At 43.5% G+C, this 17943-nt stretch overlaps 1 protein-coding gene across 2 annotated transcripts in view; it reads right to left on the bottom strand.

The window, feature by feature from the left end:
- SLC9A7 (solute carrier family 9 member A7) overlaps positions 1-17943 on the bottom strand; it is a 111418-nt gene that overhangs the window by 19850 nt on the left and 73625 nt on the right. Inside the window, exons 7-13 of one of the 2 annotated variants that reach the window (XM_032474947.1) lie at positions 17738-17879; positions 15865-15970; positions 14522-14610; positions 14317-14430; positions 12289-12400; positions 8595-8748; positions 1459-1518 (exon numbers count right to left, since the gene is read on the bottom strand). In XM_032474947.1, the coding sequence (XP_032330838.1) occupies positions 1459-1518; positions 8595-8748; positions 12289-12400; positions 14317-14430; positions 14522-14610; positions 15865-15970; positions 17738-17879 (777 nt within the window). The remainder of the gene's footprint in view (positions 1-1458; positions 1519-8594; positions 8749-12288; positions 12401-14316; positions 14431-14521; positions 14611-15864; positions 15971-17737; positions 17880-17943) is intronic. The other variant, XM_032474948.1, reaches the window with a different exon arrangement.

A 17943-nucleotide genomic window follows, 5' to 3' on the forward strand; every position in this document is an offset into this window, starting at 1 on the left:
AGCATTCCCCTGATACACTAGGGCTGAGCTCATCAGAGCACAGACAACAGCCTTTTCTTCCGGAATGAACTGAATTATCCTTATTTTCATTAAGAATGAGACACATGTGGTAATCCCATTCCAAATGAGAAAATAAAGCAGTCACACTGATGCGCTCCTTCTGGAATGAATAAATACAGAAAATGAATCATGTCCCTTTTGGTATAATACGTACACTCTGATTAACCACCAAATAAAATGCCAGGAAATCTCAGAAATTTTAGAAGCATTCTACTTTAATCAATAGTTTTTTTTTTTTATTTGAATGGCTGAGGTCCTAAATAATTTGGGGACTGTGAGACACACACATTCATATAAAACCTTGAACAACAGAGCAGAATTCGAATTCTCTCATATCCCAAATGCAGTAACTTGCACTATGCCTGAAGGACCTTCCTTCTTGAAGGTTGGATACTTCAAAGGAAAGGGTTTCCTCTGCAATTTCACTGGTACCTACAGTCCGTCTCCGAACGTGAACTTGTGTGTCTGTGTGTAGATTTTAAACAGTAGAAAAAAGTGTGAATCCTGGAAACTTAAATGCTTCAGTTAACTGCATGCATATTATTATAGTTTATACCCGGGACCTGGCAACATCCCAAGATTGATGCCCCATGACGGGTATTGCTTCTTTTAACAATGTCCTCAGAGAGTGAAACACTTTCACAACGAGAAGAACAGAGTTCAAACCTATTTTGCATCTGATTTATCCACTAGCACCCAGAACCAGATCAGGAAGAAAGCATGCCAGTTACAGATGCAGTAAAGATACAGAAAGGAAAGAAGAAACGTTAAAAGTCTTTACTCTGCCCAACACCGGCACACTTACGCACAATTAAATCATAAACTTGGGTGGACGCTGAGAAACAAATTACATTAGAATAGTCTTTCATTATCTTCTGGTTTAAAAAAAAATTTTTGTATCATCTGATTCACCACGATAAGATACAAGTGCATAAATACATACTTAAAAAACTAAAATGAAATTGGTGCTTAATTATGATGGTATAAACCATACCCCAGTCACAGCTGACATATAAAATTCTAGTTCTCTCTCTGAGTTAAAAGCTTTGTTTACTAGATCACAAGCAGGATTTTGTGGGGAAAAGTGTCTGTGGCTTTTAACACTAAACTCCGTCATAAAAGGAGACACTCGCCAGCTCCGGCTTTGGTGCAGACACACGCTGTCCAAAATGGGGGGAAAGGGGCCAGACTCTCAGGAAGCCCGACACATTCATTAGCCCAGAGAAGGGGAGAGAATGATTACACTTGACTGGACCTCTTGTCCGTTTTCTAGGGGCAGCGGGGTGGCGCACACAGGAAGGAAGCAAGAGACAAACAGCGTAAAGAGAAATGTCTCGGGTTAGAAAGAGGAGCAAAGCCAGGCCCGGTTACTTTGTTTCTGAGGATGCCCTGTATCACCTGAAGTACTGCCAGCGGTGCTCGTTCTGGTCCTCTTCGGAGGGCTCCTCGACGCCAACTCTGGGCAGCAGAAGAAGGGAACGTGAGTGTGATGGGGACCACAGGGGCGCCGGGAGCTCTGGGCATGTGACCTGGGCCACGCCTATCAGAGAACAGGGCTGTCTCACTTTGAACATAAATCCGTACCCTCTCTTAAACTGTCCCCATTCTCGAAAATGCAGGGAGGCTGCTAACTTTACATCGAAAGCAGCGATGTTAGGAGCCAGGTCAAAATGAGGAGTCGCTGGGAATGAAGACAAGCCTCTCGCAACAGAATGTAATGAAATCTGAGGCATAAATGCAACTCCCAGAAAATGGCTTTACACAGTTCTTTCAGAAATTCGTCTGTTTCACAAAGCAAGACACATCCATACAAAAAATAGAAAACAGAGCTGTTATTAAACATATATTTGAAGTGTTTACATACATTTTTACACACATTTGACAGAAAGAACAAATAACATTATCACTGAAAAAAGCCACAACAGAGGATGAAGTGGCCTTTTTTTTCCTGGACAAGTGCATCACGTTGTCCATGGGTTCAAGCTGAACGCCACAAACCCAATTTCTGCTGTTCTCTCTACCTTGTGGCCTCAACGGTTGACACTGTCCATTTTCACCTTCCTTAGTAAGTGCTGGATTATTCAGAGTCCACTTGAATCTCACCATCACACTAAGAGCAGGGTTTCACAGCCTCAGCACTACTGACATTTTGGGCCCTGGCCTCGACCTGCAAGATGCCAGTAGTGCCCCCTCCAGCTGAAGCCACCAACAATGTCTCCGGACACTGCCAAACGCCCCCCGGGAGGACAAAATTGCCCGCAGCTGAGAAACCCTGCACTGAATCTTGCATTCTCAATGGGGGATGGCATGTAGACCCCAGGCGTGTGAAAACTGGTTCTTATGGGACAAAAAAAAAATGTTTAGATACTACAGTGGTTTGTGGCCCTCTAAAGCACCACACATAAACAGATATATAGATCTGCATTATTAAGATTTCAATGGAAGCAGTAAATAAAAAGAACATTTTTAAAGGTTCCTTAGAGGACCAATGATGAAAAAAAAAACAAACCAAGGTTGAGAAGTACCAGGCAAGAGAATGCCCAAATTCTCATCTTACTAATATCCCCTGAGACATGCAGGTGAGGACATGATGCTTCTTAAGGTGATACTTTTAATTAGGCACGTGCTTGGAATGTGACTTAAACCAAAGTATTGAGAAATTATAACAAATTCCAGAGAGAAAAGCAAGCTGGATCCCACTGATGTAAGATTCACTGATAATAACAGTAATAGCAAAATGTAATAATAATAGTATTAGCAGCAGTACTAAAGCTATGATTCGCCATGATAACATCACAGCTAAAATATCCTAAGTGCTTACCTTGTGCTAGATGGTACTTTAAAGAGGAGAATTCTTTATCACATTTATTTAGTATCACATTTCATCCTCACACTCTTGTCATCCCCGTTTAATCAGCATGGAAACCGAGAGGTAAAATAAGTTGCCCAAGGTCAAAAAAGTAGAACAGGCTGGAATCGAGATGGCAACTGAGGCAGTTAGAGCCTCAGACCTACAGGATACTGCCTTCAACTGCAAGATGGCGACTTTAAACTCTTTAATACTATCCAGTTACAAATGCTATTACATAAAGAGCTCAGGGCTTCTCCTTGCCTTTATTCCTTACATTATCTTACCAAGAGCTTTATCTTAAACTCTCAGTGAGACAGGATTATACGGAGCAGTGCCCTTACTTGCCCTTGAGGGATTGTATCGCTGCACTCCAGGGTATGAAGGTTACCTGTTCATTTGGCCGCCCGGCTGCACGCCATTAACCCCCTACCATCACCACCACTTCATGGCTGTGTCACTTGAAGCTGGGCCCTTCAAGAGGACAGCCACCATGCCGCCAAAATCTGCTCAGGACACGTATAAGGCTCATCTGCTGAAATAATCCCGTGATGGGTTTTTTTTAAGGTTGCCAAAATTACCACCTTTGTGAATGACAACACTTGCTCAAGAGACTAAGAAAAATATTATGCAGTTTCTATATTACCAAAAAAAACAATTTGAGTGTTTTGTCATTATGTTTTAAAATGGCAATCACAAATTCCAATTTAAAAAGATAAGTTGGAGTTCTGGAAAGCAGTGGCCTGGCTTTGGATTTGTGGTTATATTCATTTTATTTTACACACAGACGAGAAATCAGCCATGGTTCAAAAGCACAGCTAACTCCTAATTATTTATGGTAGAACTCCAAGTCCTACCCTGGGTTTCTGACTTTTGAGCAGCCGCTTAGCAGCTTCTTGGGCCCTCTGTCAGCAGCCTAAAGAAGTAAGAAACAACCAGATATAGATCTCACTGAGATCGCAGAGGTCAAAATATCACACTGAACTTCAGGGTGTTTCTGAATCATTTTAGAATAAAACCCTGGTTCACATAAATGATTTGTGGCCATTAAGCAATACCACAAGCCACAAGCCAGAAAAACCCATCAGTCTCATTACCTTATTTCTAAGGGAATTTCTTTTGATGCCATCTCTCTAAATGTCAGTTTCTACCTCTTACATAATCACTATTTATGCACATCTGGAAAAATGCAATGAACTGACACCATATGTATTTTTTGACCAATGACACTTTGCTTCATTATGCTGTCTGGGTAGACTTGAACAGAAAGAAAGAACTAATAAAGATAAGAGCAGAAATCAATGAAATAAAAAGCCAGTTTTTTGAAAAGATCAATAAAATTGATGAACTTCTAGTAAGACTGAAAAAAATAGAGACGTAAATTACCAATTTCATGAATGAAACATGGGCCATCACTAAAGATCTCACAGATATGAAAAGAGTAATAAGGTTATGCTACAAACATAAACTAGACAACTAAGGTGAAATGGACCGATTTCACAAACTGTCACAAGTCACCAACATGAAATAGATCATCTTAATAGCTCTCTAATTATTAAAGAAATTGGCTTCATAATTTTTATAATAAAACTCGTGGGAAAGAAGTCTCAGGACCAGATGGTTTCACTGGAGAATTCCATATAACCTTCAAAAAGAATTAATACCAATTCTACACAATCTCCTTCAGAAAACAGAAGAGTAGGGAACATGTCCCAACTCATTTTGTGAGGCCAGATGACCCTGATGCCCAATCAGACAGAGGCAGTATGAACAAAGAAAACTACAGACCAATATCCTTCATGAACCTGGACACAAAAATCCTGAACAAAATATTAGCTAATAGAATTCAGCAATATATATAAAAAAAGTTACACACCACTACCAAGTGGGGTTTATTTTAGATGAACAAGGCTGGTTCACTATTTGAAAATTAATCAGTATAATCTACCATATTAACAGGCCAAACAAGAAAAATCCTATGATCCTATCCATTGATGCAGAAAAAGCATTTGCTAAAATTCAACATCTGTTTGTGATAAAAACTCTCAGAAAACTAGCAATAGATGGGAACTTCCTCAACTTGATGATGAACATCTACAAAAACCCTACAGCTGACAACACACTTATTGGTGAAGGACTGAATGCTTTTCCCTTAAGATCAGGAACAAAGCAAGGATATCTGTTCACATCACTCTTATTCAACATAGCACTGATACTCCCGGCCAGAGCCAAGAAAATCAAATAAAAGTCACACTGGTTGGAAAGGAAAAAAATAAAACAGTGTCTATTTGCAAATGACTTGATGGTCTACATAGAAAATCTCAAAAGACTATATAAAAACAAAACCAAAAAAACAAACCTTCCTAGAACTAAGAAGTGAATTTGGCAAGGTCGCAGGATAAAAAACCAATATACAAAAACCAACTGTATTTCTATACCCTAGCAATGACTACATGGAAACTGAAACTGAAGATAGGATAACATTTAAAATTGCTCAAAAAGAAGAAATAGTTAGATGTAAATCTCACAAAACAGGTACAGGCAGTGTATGCTGATAACTATAAAATACTGATAAATCAAAGGAGATCTAAACAAATGGAGAAACATGCCGTGTTTATGAACTGGAAAATTCAACCGGGTAAAGATGTCAATTCTCCCCAAACTGATACACAGGTTTAACACAATTCCTACAATAATCCCATTACGGTTTTTTAAAAAAAATATGTAGACAAGCTTATCCTAAAATATATATGGAAAGGAACTAGATAGCTATGACAATTTTGAAAAAGAAGAAGAAAGTGGGAGGAGCTGCCCCCCCCCCCCGATGCTAAGGGTTATTATACAACTGCAGCTGTCAAACCAGTAATGGTACTGGTGGAGGGACAGACACATAAATCAGTGGAGCAGAACAGAAACAGACCCGCACGCATACAGCCAACTGATTTCTGGCAAAAGAGCAAAAGTAATTCGATAGAATAAGGATAGCCTTTCTAACAAATTATGCTGAAACAACTGGATAGCTAAAGACAAGTAAAATAAAACCTTGACCTAAACTGCATGTCTAATACAAAAATTAACTCAAAATAGATGACAGATTTAAATGTAAAGCAAAAAAAAAAAAACTGAAAAAAAAATTTAGAAGATAACATAGAAGAAAATCTTTGGGACCTAGGCTTGATGAAGAGTTCTTAGACGTGACACCAAAAAGCATGATGCGTTAAAAACAAAAAAAGAAATTGCACTTCATCAAAGTGAAAACTTCTACTCTATGACAGAGTCTGTTAAAAGAACTAAAAGACGAGCTACAGACGAGGAGAAAATATTTACAAACCACAAACCTGACAACACACTGGTGTCTAGAACAAATGCAGAACTTTCAAAACTCAACTGAAAAACAATCAACCAATTAGAAAATGGACAAAGACTTGAACAGATATTTCACCGAAGAAGATACATGAATGGCAAATAAGTACATGAAGCAATGTTCAACATCATTAGCCATGAGAAGAATGTAAATTCAGACCATAGTGAGGTCTCTCCACATACCTATCAGAATGGCTAAAAGAAAAAAGTGACAACACCAAATGCTGACAAGGAGGTGGAGGAACTGGATCAATTATTTCCTGACCCCCTCGGTACGCGCTATTATGTTCTAAGTGCTGTCTGTATGTTACATTCACATTTTCACAACAACCCAAGTATCATATTTGTACATATACAGCTTGTATGTATCAGGGAAAGCGGCCCATGCTCTCAACTCCAGGTAGGACTATTCGATGGCCCACTTTCTGAAAAGTGTTGTGAGAAGTGCAAAATGTCACAAGTCAACTCTCCACTCTTGGTGGAAAGTCATTTGGTCCCGTGTATGTTGAGAGGTGTCAGGCAAGGGCTTAGGAAATAGCATGAGGAACAAACATGATTTAACCAGGCTTTGGGCATCTAGGGTGATCAGACCCAGTAAGATTAGGCAGGCATCTCAGAGAGGGTAGCAAAGGTAGGGATTCTCAACTGGGTGCAGGGTAAACCTCCTTTCTTGCTCTTATTCTGCTACAGCCAACACAGATGATACCATCTTAGGTCTCAAGTTTAAAGCCGAACTTTGTCAATTTTCTTTTTCAGGTTTCTATTTCCACAGATGAGTTATTTTCCTTAATACGACTCTTGAGATTTGGGCCAGGAAACTGAAATTTTAATCATCCCAAATTTTACAACATCGAAACAATCCCTAACACAGCAAGCCTTTCTATGGGCAAGCACAGCACAGTAGCTAAGGGTGTGGACTCTTTGGCAAGACTGCCTGGATTCAAATCCCAGCTCATCTGCTTAAAGTTTTGTGACCTTGGGCAAGTTATTCCTCTGTGCCTCAGTTTCCTCAACTCTAAAATGAAGATTTAGTAGTTCCCTTCGAGGAATGCCGTGAGGAGTTTCTTAATATACACGTTGGCATCTCAAGCAACGTCTGTAGCACAAATGTTAGCTCTCATATGACTGTTACTGACCAGTTCTGCAGACCCACCCAGATCTGAGACACACTAGACCTGAAATGGTGCGGCTGGCAGTGGCCACACCCAGGAATCCCTGCCTTCCATCCATACAAGAGTTCCAGAGCGAGGAGACTATGTTCTCAAATCCCAGTTTCCTCCCTGACCCTGAGGATGACTGTGAGATCCTTGCAGGTTTGCTTTCCTCCAAGCTGGGTGTGCTCTGCTGCTGTCAGCCCCGCGCATCCTATATTCTAGAGAAGGGAATACAAACTAACAGCCAGCAGAGAAAGAAAAAAACACTGCCATCTTGTGGCTTTTCTGAGAATTCTTCACACCTCTGCGCCACCCCAGTGCCTTCTCATTCCCATCACGTTCACCCTCTGCAGATCTGAAACTGAGCGGGTGGTGAGAGTGCTTCCAGCAATGCAGAGCACACACTTAGAGCTGCAGGGACCTGGAGGAAATCTGACCGCACGCTTTCATTCAATGTGGAGGGGTACTGAGGCTCAAAGACACCAGGAGCTTGTCTTAAATCAGGGTCAGACTTAGGCTGTGGGTCCTGTTCCAATGTCCCCTTTACTTTAAGGTGCTGGGGCTCCCAAGCACAGTTTGGAATTCAAATGCTTTAAAAAAAAATTCAAACTCAAGTCAATGCCCCTCCATCCTGACACAGCTGCAAAACCACAGGCAGGAGACGTCCGTGAGGCTGCAAGAAATGAGGGTTATGCAGGAAATGTCACCTCTTCTGTGCACCCCAGCACAGAAGACACAGCAAACAGTTTCCTCCTAAACCAAAACTCTGTCTCCCTTTATTTCTGGCTGATGAGCTTATTCTGGAAGTCCTTAGCTTTGATTTCAAAGGAATGTGAAATGAAATGCCAGATGTTGCCAGCAGCTATATTTACTCTCTCTCCTGCAGCTTCTAAGACGTTTGGAATTCTTGCCCCCAAAGTCGCTGCTCTAGTGAGGTCCAGGTGTTTCTAACTCCTTGTGTTTTTGTACCAACAAACATTTTAATGACATTTTTTCCTCGTGGAAAATTCCATCCTCTGAATTTTTATTTATTGTTTTTTTATTTTTAATCCCTCCCCAAACAGAACAATAAACTATAAAAGCCCTCCATGCACTAAGCTGTACGTAGCTCCCCCTGCATGGACGGAGAGCATAGTTAGACACAAAACTGGCCTGGGTTTCAAACCGACCTTATGTCAAGCCATGACAGCATGGGCGTCGTGCCTCCACCAATGATCCAGACAGTGAAGAAGACGATGAGGAGGGTGGTCGTGAACATCATTTGGCGCGCGTAGGATGCCGTGTCTCGGATGGCCAGGGCAAATGCCATCGCTCCCCTGAGGCCTGCGGGGACCAGAGAGGAAGATCTCCTGTCATAAGGACAAATGACAAGGTGTCCTCAAATCCTCTTGCTGCCTCTCAGGGCTGATAAACTGTATCTGCTTCTGCCTTGAGAGTCGAGTTGCTTTATTCAGAAAGAAGAACTTTCAGGAATGGGGTTTCCTCCCATTTGAAGATTCCTTTTGCAGAATGCCCAAATGCAACAAGGAAAACACTGCACTGCTCTGTACAGCGCATTTCAGACTAGTAATGCTCTTTTATTACTGAAATAATTCTCCCGCTAGTCACATGAAATAAGAAATATCAATAAGAAGAGATGCAAACACTACCCAAGTATTATACAGTCATTAGAAACTTAAGAAATAGGCTAAGTATAATATGTCAAATGCACATTTGTGGTTCATGCATCATGAACCACAAAACAGCTCAGCGTTTCCTTAGCAAACCCAGGCAGAGAAGCAACAATATAACCTGATCTATGTCAGGGCTTGGTGATGTTTTCCATAAAGGGTCAGACACTAAATATTTAGGCTCTGTGGGCCAAGAGGAAAAAATCAAGGATATTATGTTGGTACTTGCGTCAAAGAGAGAAATCAAATTTCCACAAAATTTGATTGACCAAAAGCAAGAGTATAAGTACTATAATTTAATTGATTAGCACCTATTATAATACTATATAGAAGTGTAACAAATAGTTATAATAATCAGTAATGAGTTCAATTTGTTGCAATTCAGGTCTACTAGTGAAGAGAATGGAAGTCTGGTGGTGGGATATTTCAGTTAACTGGGCTCCAAAGTTAGTGTCCCCTGTCACCAACTAGATTGTAAAATATTCATCTGTAAAAGCCATTCTTAGCCCATGGGGTGGATGAAAACAGGCAACCAAATTTGGCCCAGGAGCTGTATTTGCTGACCCCTGACCTATGTTAATGGGTGTTAAGATTAAGCACCCCCATTTTTATGTTTTCGAGTTTCTCTTTGTAAGCTCTTTTGTTCTTTCTCAGTACCATGCTCATAATTTGTTCAATAGTAAAGGCTGACATATGTAAATCTCAAACTCCCAAATGTATCCCTTACAATTGTTAGCCACTATATATAAAAATAAATTTCAGAAGTTTCTTCTGTATAGCACAGGGAACTATGTTCAATATCTTTTAACAACCTTTAATTTAAAAAAAATGAAAATGAATATATGTATGTATATGCATGACTGGGACATTGTGCTGTACACCAGAAAGTGACACACTGTAATTGACACACTGTAACTGACAGTACTTCAATAAAAAAAGAAGAAAATAGTAAAGGCTGAATCCATGGTCTTTAAAAGCTATCTAGTGTCAATTCCTATTCACCCTGGATAAGACTGAGTGTGTATATTAGGAGAATGGAAAATTATACCCAGTATCTGTATATTTTCCCACCTTTCCCAACAATTTCACAGTTCCACTAATCTCAGAACTTCACTACAATTCACTAAAGAAGAGTGGCTCAACAACAGTTACATTAAAAAACAGCAAAGTTAATGTTCTCTATTAATTTGTCTGAGTGAAGTGCTGATTCACATCTAGGTTACCCTACAGACAGCTGTGTCATCACTTAATAGTTAAGCCTTTAAATGGACGTTGTCTCAAAGAAGAAAACTTGAGGGTCGGAGAGAGACAATGTGTGCTGCATTTTTATTAGGTAAACATTAAACACTGTAAGCAACATGAAAATGAAACTTCAGGTATTTCTTTCATAGCCTTGAAGAATGAGTTCCTTTCGATAGCCGGATTTCTCCCAGCAGACAATAATTTTGATGGGAAGTGTCTCTTAACAGCACTGCCTACTTCTTGGTCTTTTAGTACAGAAGGTAATGAACACACTAAGTTTATCTAGGTGGCTGAGTTCTCTCCAATTCAACGTTCTCTTTTTCTTTGGCATTTCCCTAATATGCAGGAGAGATCTCATCTGTCACTGCCCTCCTCAGAAACCTCTAATGTTTCCCAGCTGCTCTTCAGTAAAAGCCCAAACTCTTTGGCCTGGTATTGGAGCGTCTCCGTGGTCTAGATCTCAACGTGCGGTCCTCAAACCACCATGACCAGCAGCAGCGGCTGCTGCCAAGAACACCCTAGAGATGCCAATTCTCAGGGTCCACCCTGGACTCTCAGAATCACACTCCGGAGGTGGGGCCCAGCAATCTGCCCAACAGGTGATTCAGGTGCAACCTGAAGGTTCGCACCCGTCCACAGGCGATTTCCCTTTCCAACCTAACCCTTGCTCTGCACGTTGTCCTGCCCTTGCAACCTGCTGCATCCTGAAACGCCACTGCATGCAAGCCCAGTTCGAAGGCTTCCCCCTCGGCCAAGACGGCCCGGGGTTCTCATCTCCTCCACGCTTATGCCTCAACTCTTTTGTGCAACTCACCACCCTCTTTGTACACCTGCCTCCCAGCAGCGGACTGTGAGTTCCTTGAAGGAGGCTGGTTTCTGTATCCTCCACAACCTAGAAGTGTGGCTTCTATAAAGGAGACACTCCACAATCGTGTGTCAGAGCGAAAGGAAATCATTTGGGCAGGCAGTGGGCTTCAGAGCAGACGCGAGTACCAGCCAAAGCAACGGCTTTGCTGAGCAGTGACTGTTGGTGTGATTTCACTATGACTCTCTGAGGCCTCCAAGAACTACTTTGTGGCAGCAAAGGGCTGCTACTCACTGTCTCTTGTACAGCCCCGCCCCCTCCCCCTCACAGGGCAGAGGCACCTTTAAGGGTCACAGTGGCCTTTCGCCCCACCATCTCCTCCCCCTGCTCTGCAGAGATGCTCTTACTTCGGTCTCATCTATAAAGTCTGACGGCTACCACCCTCACTGCACCATCTATTCACACCAAGTGCTCTCTCCTTTCTTTACCTCCACATATTTCTTTATTGTCCCTTATCCCCTCGGTGGCTTCTCCACACTTCTCAGCAATGTGGTGAAGAGGGAGCATCTGGGAGACGGTGTAAATCAAGCAGAACTATCACAGCTGTTATCTTCTGCTTTGGGGTTCATCTTGCTAATGTGAGTATAATTTATTTCTTGTACTCCAGAGAAAGCTACAGCTAGGAGGGGGCCTCAATTAATTATTCCCATTTCATTATTTTAGGAGAGGCTATTGAAGCTGGGAGGTGTTTAAGCACTTGGCCTCTGCTCTTTCTCATTAATGACCTATCTTCCTTCTAATTTTAGATCTGAGGCCCTTCTGGAAGATTAAACGTTATGAACATCTACTAGAAAACAATCAAGCACTTTAAATACTTATATACCTCCAGGTCCCTTGGGTGGTAGAGAAAAAAACAAAGATGCAACTATTTTGGGGAAAATGTTCACATTTTGAAGTATGGTTTGCAAAATCAACATTGACTTCACTTAACATGTCTATCTGTCTCCTCTGCACTGCAGGGGATACCAAATAACCAGAAATTTGAATTTCTGTCTTTCTGTGAACCTCATCGATTATATTTTAATCGTACTTACACTGGCTGCTGAAAAAAAATTCATTTTATTTACATTAATTTTTTTTTTTTACCTGAAAACATCATCATGTGTTGAAAATTCCAGCCAATCTTATGCCTTCTGCCCAAGTTGAGGAAGAAGGAGAGCGGGTAGATATGTGCAGCTCTGCCCAGGAAGATGGCAACCTGGCCACCGGGTGGAGGTTAAGGGCCCAACGGGTTTCCAGAATGGCACTTTCACACAACCTCCTAGCAGAGACTTTGAGGAACGGCGCCCTGTTAGGATCGGGAGAGTTGCTCAGGGAAGGCAGGCTGTCTCATTTCCCTCCACACAAGTCTCAACAGCAAGAGGGATTCAACTGGCCACCTTGCCCAGCATCCTGGCTCACAGAGATCATGTCTAGCCTATTAAACACATTGTTGTAACTTCTTCATTGGATCAAACTGATATGGACCAGGTCTCCAATCTGGCTAAAAATGAGTCCAGAGATAAGCTAAGGTACCATGGCTGGGGTGGGGAGTTAAGGTGAGCAAAGAGCATGTTGGGCTCTATTGGAAGGAAAAAAAAATATCACAAGAAGAAAAAAAATCACTAACCCGAGTCAAACTAAAAAGAGAGAGTTTGCTGGGTAAGCTCGTAAGCTTCGGCTGGAAGTAAACACCAGGGGGTTTGAATGACCAGGAAGATCCCACAAAGAGGCGAGGAAAGTTACAGTCTTCATTCCACAAAGACACATTCATATTCCTCGCAAGAACCAACCTGGGGAGATTTCTCTACCTAAGAGGCTAACGTGTGTTTTGGAGAAGATGGAAGAGGAGGAGTGTGGAAGAGGAACTCTTGCTGTGGAAAGCAAAGAATTCAGGGAAACGGGTCATTCGTCACTTGCTGAGTTTAGAACAGAGCCCCGCAGAGAGATGCACACTGCCCTGCTCACAGAGGAAACCAGCGTGGGAGCCAGAGGAACAGGGAGCTTCCGTTTCAGCAAAGCACCAGCTGCCGGAGCTGCAGCTGTTCCAGACAGAAGCGAGGGAGGGGCTCTCCTCTTGCCTTCTCCAGGATAAAATCCTACTTTTCTTCTTTAATCTCTGTCTCTCTCTCTCTCTTTTTTTTTGTCTGTTGTTTTGTTTTGCTCTTAACAGCAGGAAACAGGTCATGCTTATAACCTCCTATCCCAGGAGCCATGCAAAAGTCCTCAAGTTGGAAGCAGCCTTCAGGACTCACAGAGGCCCCGGCTCAGCCCTGAACAAGGCCCGCAGCTGTACCCGAGGGCTGCGCGCTCACTACCTCTCAGAGGATGCCGTGCTCAGGATGCCAATCAAATGACACGCCAGGTCTCCCCTAAGAATAAAAACACTGATCTCCCAGATCTTGAGCTCTCAGTCTGTAGCGTGTGTAAATCTAAAAAAATGAGACCCAGGTGAAGCAGAGAGCACTCGAATTGGCAGGATTCTGGTGGGGCCTGCTACCCTCTCTAGCTGTTCAGTGGGTGTCAGTTACCCCTACACAATAAACGAAAGAAGAGAAGGCACGAGGGACCAGCCAGCCAGAGCGGACTCCTGCTCAGGATTTGGACACCCAGGCTGAGCGGAACTGAGTTCCACGGCTCAGAAGAGTTCTCTGGGCCTCTCTTTCCAAAACTGTGCTCATGATGGGACTAAATCAAGGAACCATGTATTTTTCCGTTGTATCTTCCCTTCCTTCCCTGAGGGACACGACTCAGTTCTGCCAGATGGGGAGCCTCCTGGACTGACAGTGAGAAACAAAACACTTCTGGGGACTGTCACGGGTCGCCGATTTTCAGATCTGCCAGGAAGGGGGCTTTCCAAAACAAACTACCACCTGCCAACCACCGGTGTAACAGAAAGGCCGCCTGACACACAAAATGCGGAAAGGGCAGCCTGAGAATCAACACCCGTCCTTGAAATCAAAGACGTTCAGCTTTATACACTGACCACTGAAGCCTTTCTTTTTTCTCGGCATAAAACCCCCAGGAACCAGCGCTGGCTCAGTCACCTCCCCGCCAGACCAGGAATTACTGTTGTAGCTTCCCCAGCCGCGGTCGTCTTCCCGTGCAGAAAGTAGTGGGACCAGAAAAGGATACAAAAGCTCCAATGATGAAAACAGGGCTGAAAACGTGCTTCTGGAAGGTAAACAGCGCCAGGCCCATGTAGGAGAAGATGAAGTTCTCTGCCAGGAAGTGTAGCACCTCAAAGAGCTGTACAGAAAGGGAAGAGGAAGCTGTCAACCCCGCAGGTCCCTCCCTTGTATCTGCAGGTCCCTTGTGAGGGGCCAGGGCGCTCGCTCACCTGCTTTGTTCGACTTCTTGATTCCACCGACAGATTGTTGTAGGTGTAATGAGCCTGTGTGATTCCACAGAAAAGCACGGCTACCACGCCTGGCAGGAAGAGTTTAAAAACAAAAATCCATGGGAGAGAAAAAGCTGCAGGAAAAATCTCCCCCGAAACACAAAGTTCAGGTAGGCAAGCCCAGCAGAGCCAACTTCCCGAATATTTTTGAAAGTTTCCTATCACTGAAAGTTCCCTCTGCCTCCACTTCTCATGTTAACCTTTCCTTCCTCCCAACCCTGCCCTCCTTCAAAGCCAAGGCCCCAGATTTCCCGCCTTGCTCCAGTTTTAAGGGCAATTCTCTCCCCTCTTTTAAATTCCAACTGAACTGACCGTCTCTATGTGGCATTTGGTGTTCATTCTCCCAGAGTTGTGCAGTGTATGCCCGTCACACACTTTTGTCATATTCCTCTGTCCACTGAATGATTGAATTTAATTTCAGACCAATGCTTTATGTTTGGGCTTGGTCCAGGGCTTCAGACAAAATGGATCCAGAGTGCTAGTCCACTCATCCAAGCCCTGGTCGTCTAGATTTCTGCTCTTAATGGTGACTATTTTGCTCTGCAAGACAGTTAATACACTTGGGACTTTTCCTATATATCTACAGATAATTATCAAGTTGTAAACGAGGTGGGACATTTTCTAATGCTGCATACAAAAATATGCTGCAGTATTCTGAAAAGATGATCAAAGGACTTCCTAATCACCTGGATTATGGACAGTAATTGTACTTGAGTTTTCTAATGGAAAAAAATCAGCTATTTTTTTTTAAATGAGAGAATATGAAGAACTAAAGCCACATGATCCCTCACACTAACCATCTATGAAGCTGGGACCATTAAAAACATGGTCTTGAAAAGCAATGATTAAACAGACCGGAGACAAAAGAAGGAAAAAATCGTGCTCACACTCATCTGAGTAGATGCCAAATTACCTTTAAAAGGATACACGTTTTGCTTGCTATTGCTACTGTTTGTAAAACAATGCAGCAATCCAGGGAAGGATGCAAACAAGGTATTAATGTATTCAGTGACTTCCGCAGCGGAACATCTACTTATAGTTAGGATGAGAACTCACAGATATAACTGAGTTTCAAACAATCAAGTTTAGCCTCGGAAAAGATGGAGCTTTGGGAAACTCAGTAATTCATAAGACAGGACACCAGCCTTGCTCAGCAGTCCTCGCTGTGGACCCTCTGTGAGCGGTTGATCAACTCAGGGCAGCTGCTGTTTAAGAATTCTTCCCTGCCCTCCAGAGCTCCCCCTTCCCACCTCGCAGCTCCCACACAGTGTGGGGAAACGCACCTGTAAACCCACAGGCTTCTGCCAAGAGGAACGTGCTCCAGGACATCAGGAAGAAGAGCGCGGTCTCCAGCAGGGGGAAGCAGTGCAGCTTGGTGAATTTGGTCACGTCCGCCCCGTCAAGGAACTGGCTCCAGCAACAAGCATCAGGCTCGAGCGGAGAACCCCGCTCTGTGAGCCCGGGACCCCCGCCCTCGGGCTTTCCCCTCGCCTCTTCCTCTGCGGCCCCAAAGGCCGCTGCTGGGTTTTTAAAGCAAAGAAAATGAAGCTTTCTGGTAGAACAGAGGTTACCAAGGATGGGGAGGAGGCGTGAGGCAGGAGAACATAGCTTCTGTTGGGGATGATGAAAAAGGCCCTGGAACTAGACAGTGCGGATGGTTACACAACACTGTGAATGTACCCAGTGCCACTGAATTGTGCACTTAGAATGGTTAAAATGGCAAATTTTACGTTATAGATATTTTACCACAATTAAAAAAAATAATAATGTAATATACCAAAAACCATTGAATTGTATACTGCAAATGGGTGAATTGTACGGTGTGTGAATTTTGCCTCAACACAGCTGGTTTTGAAAATTCAGCTTCCTAAAGCAATTGGGAGTGGGCTTTCTGTGCTCCCTGCGGCGCCCACAGGCCTGAGAGGCACAGTCGAGGCCGAAGGTGTGATTGGCAGGTTAACTCTGGCAGCACTGGGAGCGCCTCGGGCAGGCCCGGGAAGTCCAGGCGGTAAGACTCTGACCCCTGCACGCTACTAAGGCCTGAGTCCACAGCAGGTGCCTAATGAATGCATGAGAAAGAAAGGAGGGAAGGAAGAAATGCGCAACCAAAGGGCAACTACAAGGTGCCGGTGTCACCTTTGGGACCCATCCTAACACTGCCATTCCACGGTGGGCCAGCATGGAATCACCTCATGAGCGGTTTCACTCAGCAATATGACTCCCCAGGGCATCACAAGGGCCTTTATGAAGAAAGCAGTCTAAATCTGTGTAGTTCGGCATGGTAGCAGCTAGCCACACGTGGCTACCGAACACTGCTAATGTGGCTAGTCTGAACTGAGACGTGCTATGAGAGCAAAAGACACACCACGTTTCAAAGATTTAGGACCAAAACTGAATGCACAGCATCTCATTAATAATTTGTATAATAAGCTTTGTTAATAATTTGTATATTGATTGCAGGCTGAAATGCTGTGGCTCCTATCTGGGTCTCGAACTACATCTGTTTTGGACAGCGGTGATCTAAAGGCCACTGCAAAAAGATCAGATGAAGCACTCAGCACACCTGTGGAAGGGTTGCCTGCTCACTCCACACTTTGCTTTTATGTTGGTTGGTTGGTTGGTTTTTAACTAAATATTGTACAGTCCTTCACTTAAAGAAGGCCACCTTGCTGTAACTCCTACAGATGGTCCGCGGCTAGTTACGGCCATGGTAGCCCCGGATGGCCCAGAACAGCGGACAGCTGTAGCAAGGCTGGGGTTAAAGTACTTCACAGCCTGCTTCCTCCCAGCCCGCTGAGAGGTGGTCCCGGATTCCCAGCCTCCTCCTGGCTCTTCCACTCTCTTTGCCCTCCCTTACCCCTTAAAACAGATGCTCCCCCTGAGCTCCCATCTCCAACTGGTTCATAGAAGGAAGGAGAGAAAATCCAAAGGTGAGGACATAGCTGAGAGTTACACTCTCAAACATTTTCTCAGTCTCTTAGCTAGGTCATCGACGGTCATGTCCCACCAGAGGGTGACATTTCAGGAGCTCCCCACCCCCAGTGGAACAATTAACATAAGATTCACTTCTGAAAGGAAGAATTGAGAACTTTCTTTCCACAAGTGTAATGCCACATCAGCATACTCGGGCAGGGGTGGAAGCCTCAAAAAGGATATTAGAGCAGTCACAACACCAGTCACAGCTCCCATGGTGAAAGAACCACTAAATATACCCAGGAAAATGCCAACTGACTTAAAAAAGGCAGCAGCATCAAAGGCGTGAGTGTTCAGCCCAGCTGGCTGGTAGGCAACAATAGACCTGGAGTTTAAAAAGAGAGAGTTAAAAGATGCTGGGCCAGTTTTACACCACGGTACCTAAATAC

The sequence above is a fragment of the Camelus ferus genome, chromosome X, assembly GCF_009834535.1.
Source record: "Camelus ferus isolate YT-003-E chromosome X, BCGSAC_Cfer_1.0, whole genome shotgun sequence".
Classification (NCBI taxonomy): Eukaryota; Metazoa; Chordata; class Mammalia; order Artiodactyla; family Camelidae; genus Camelus; species Camelus ferus.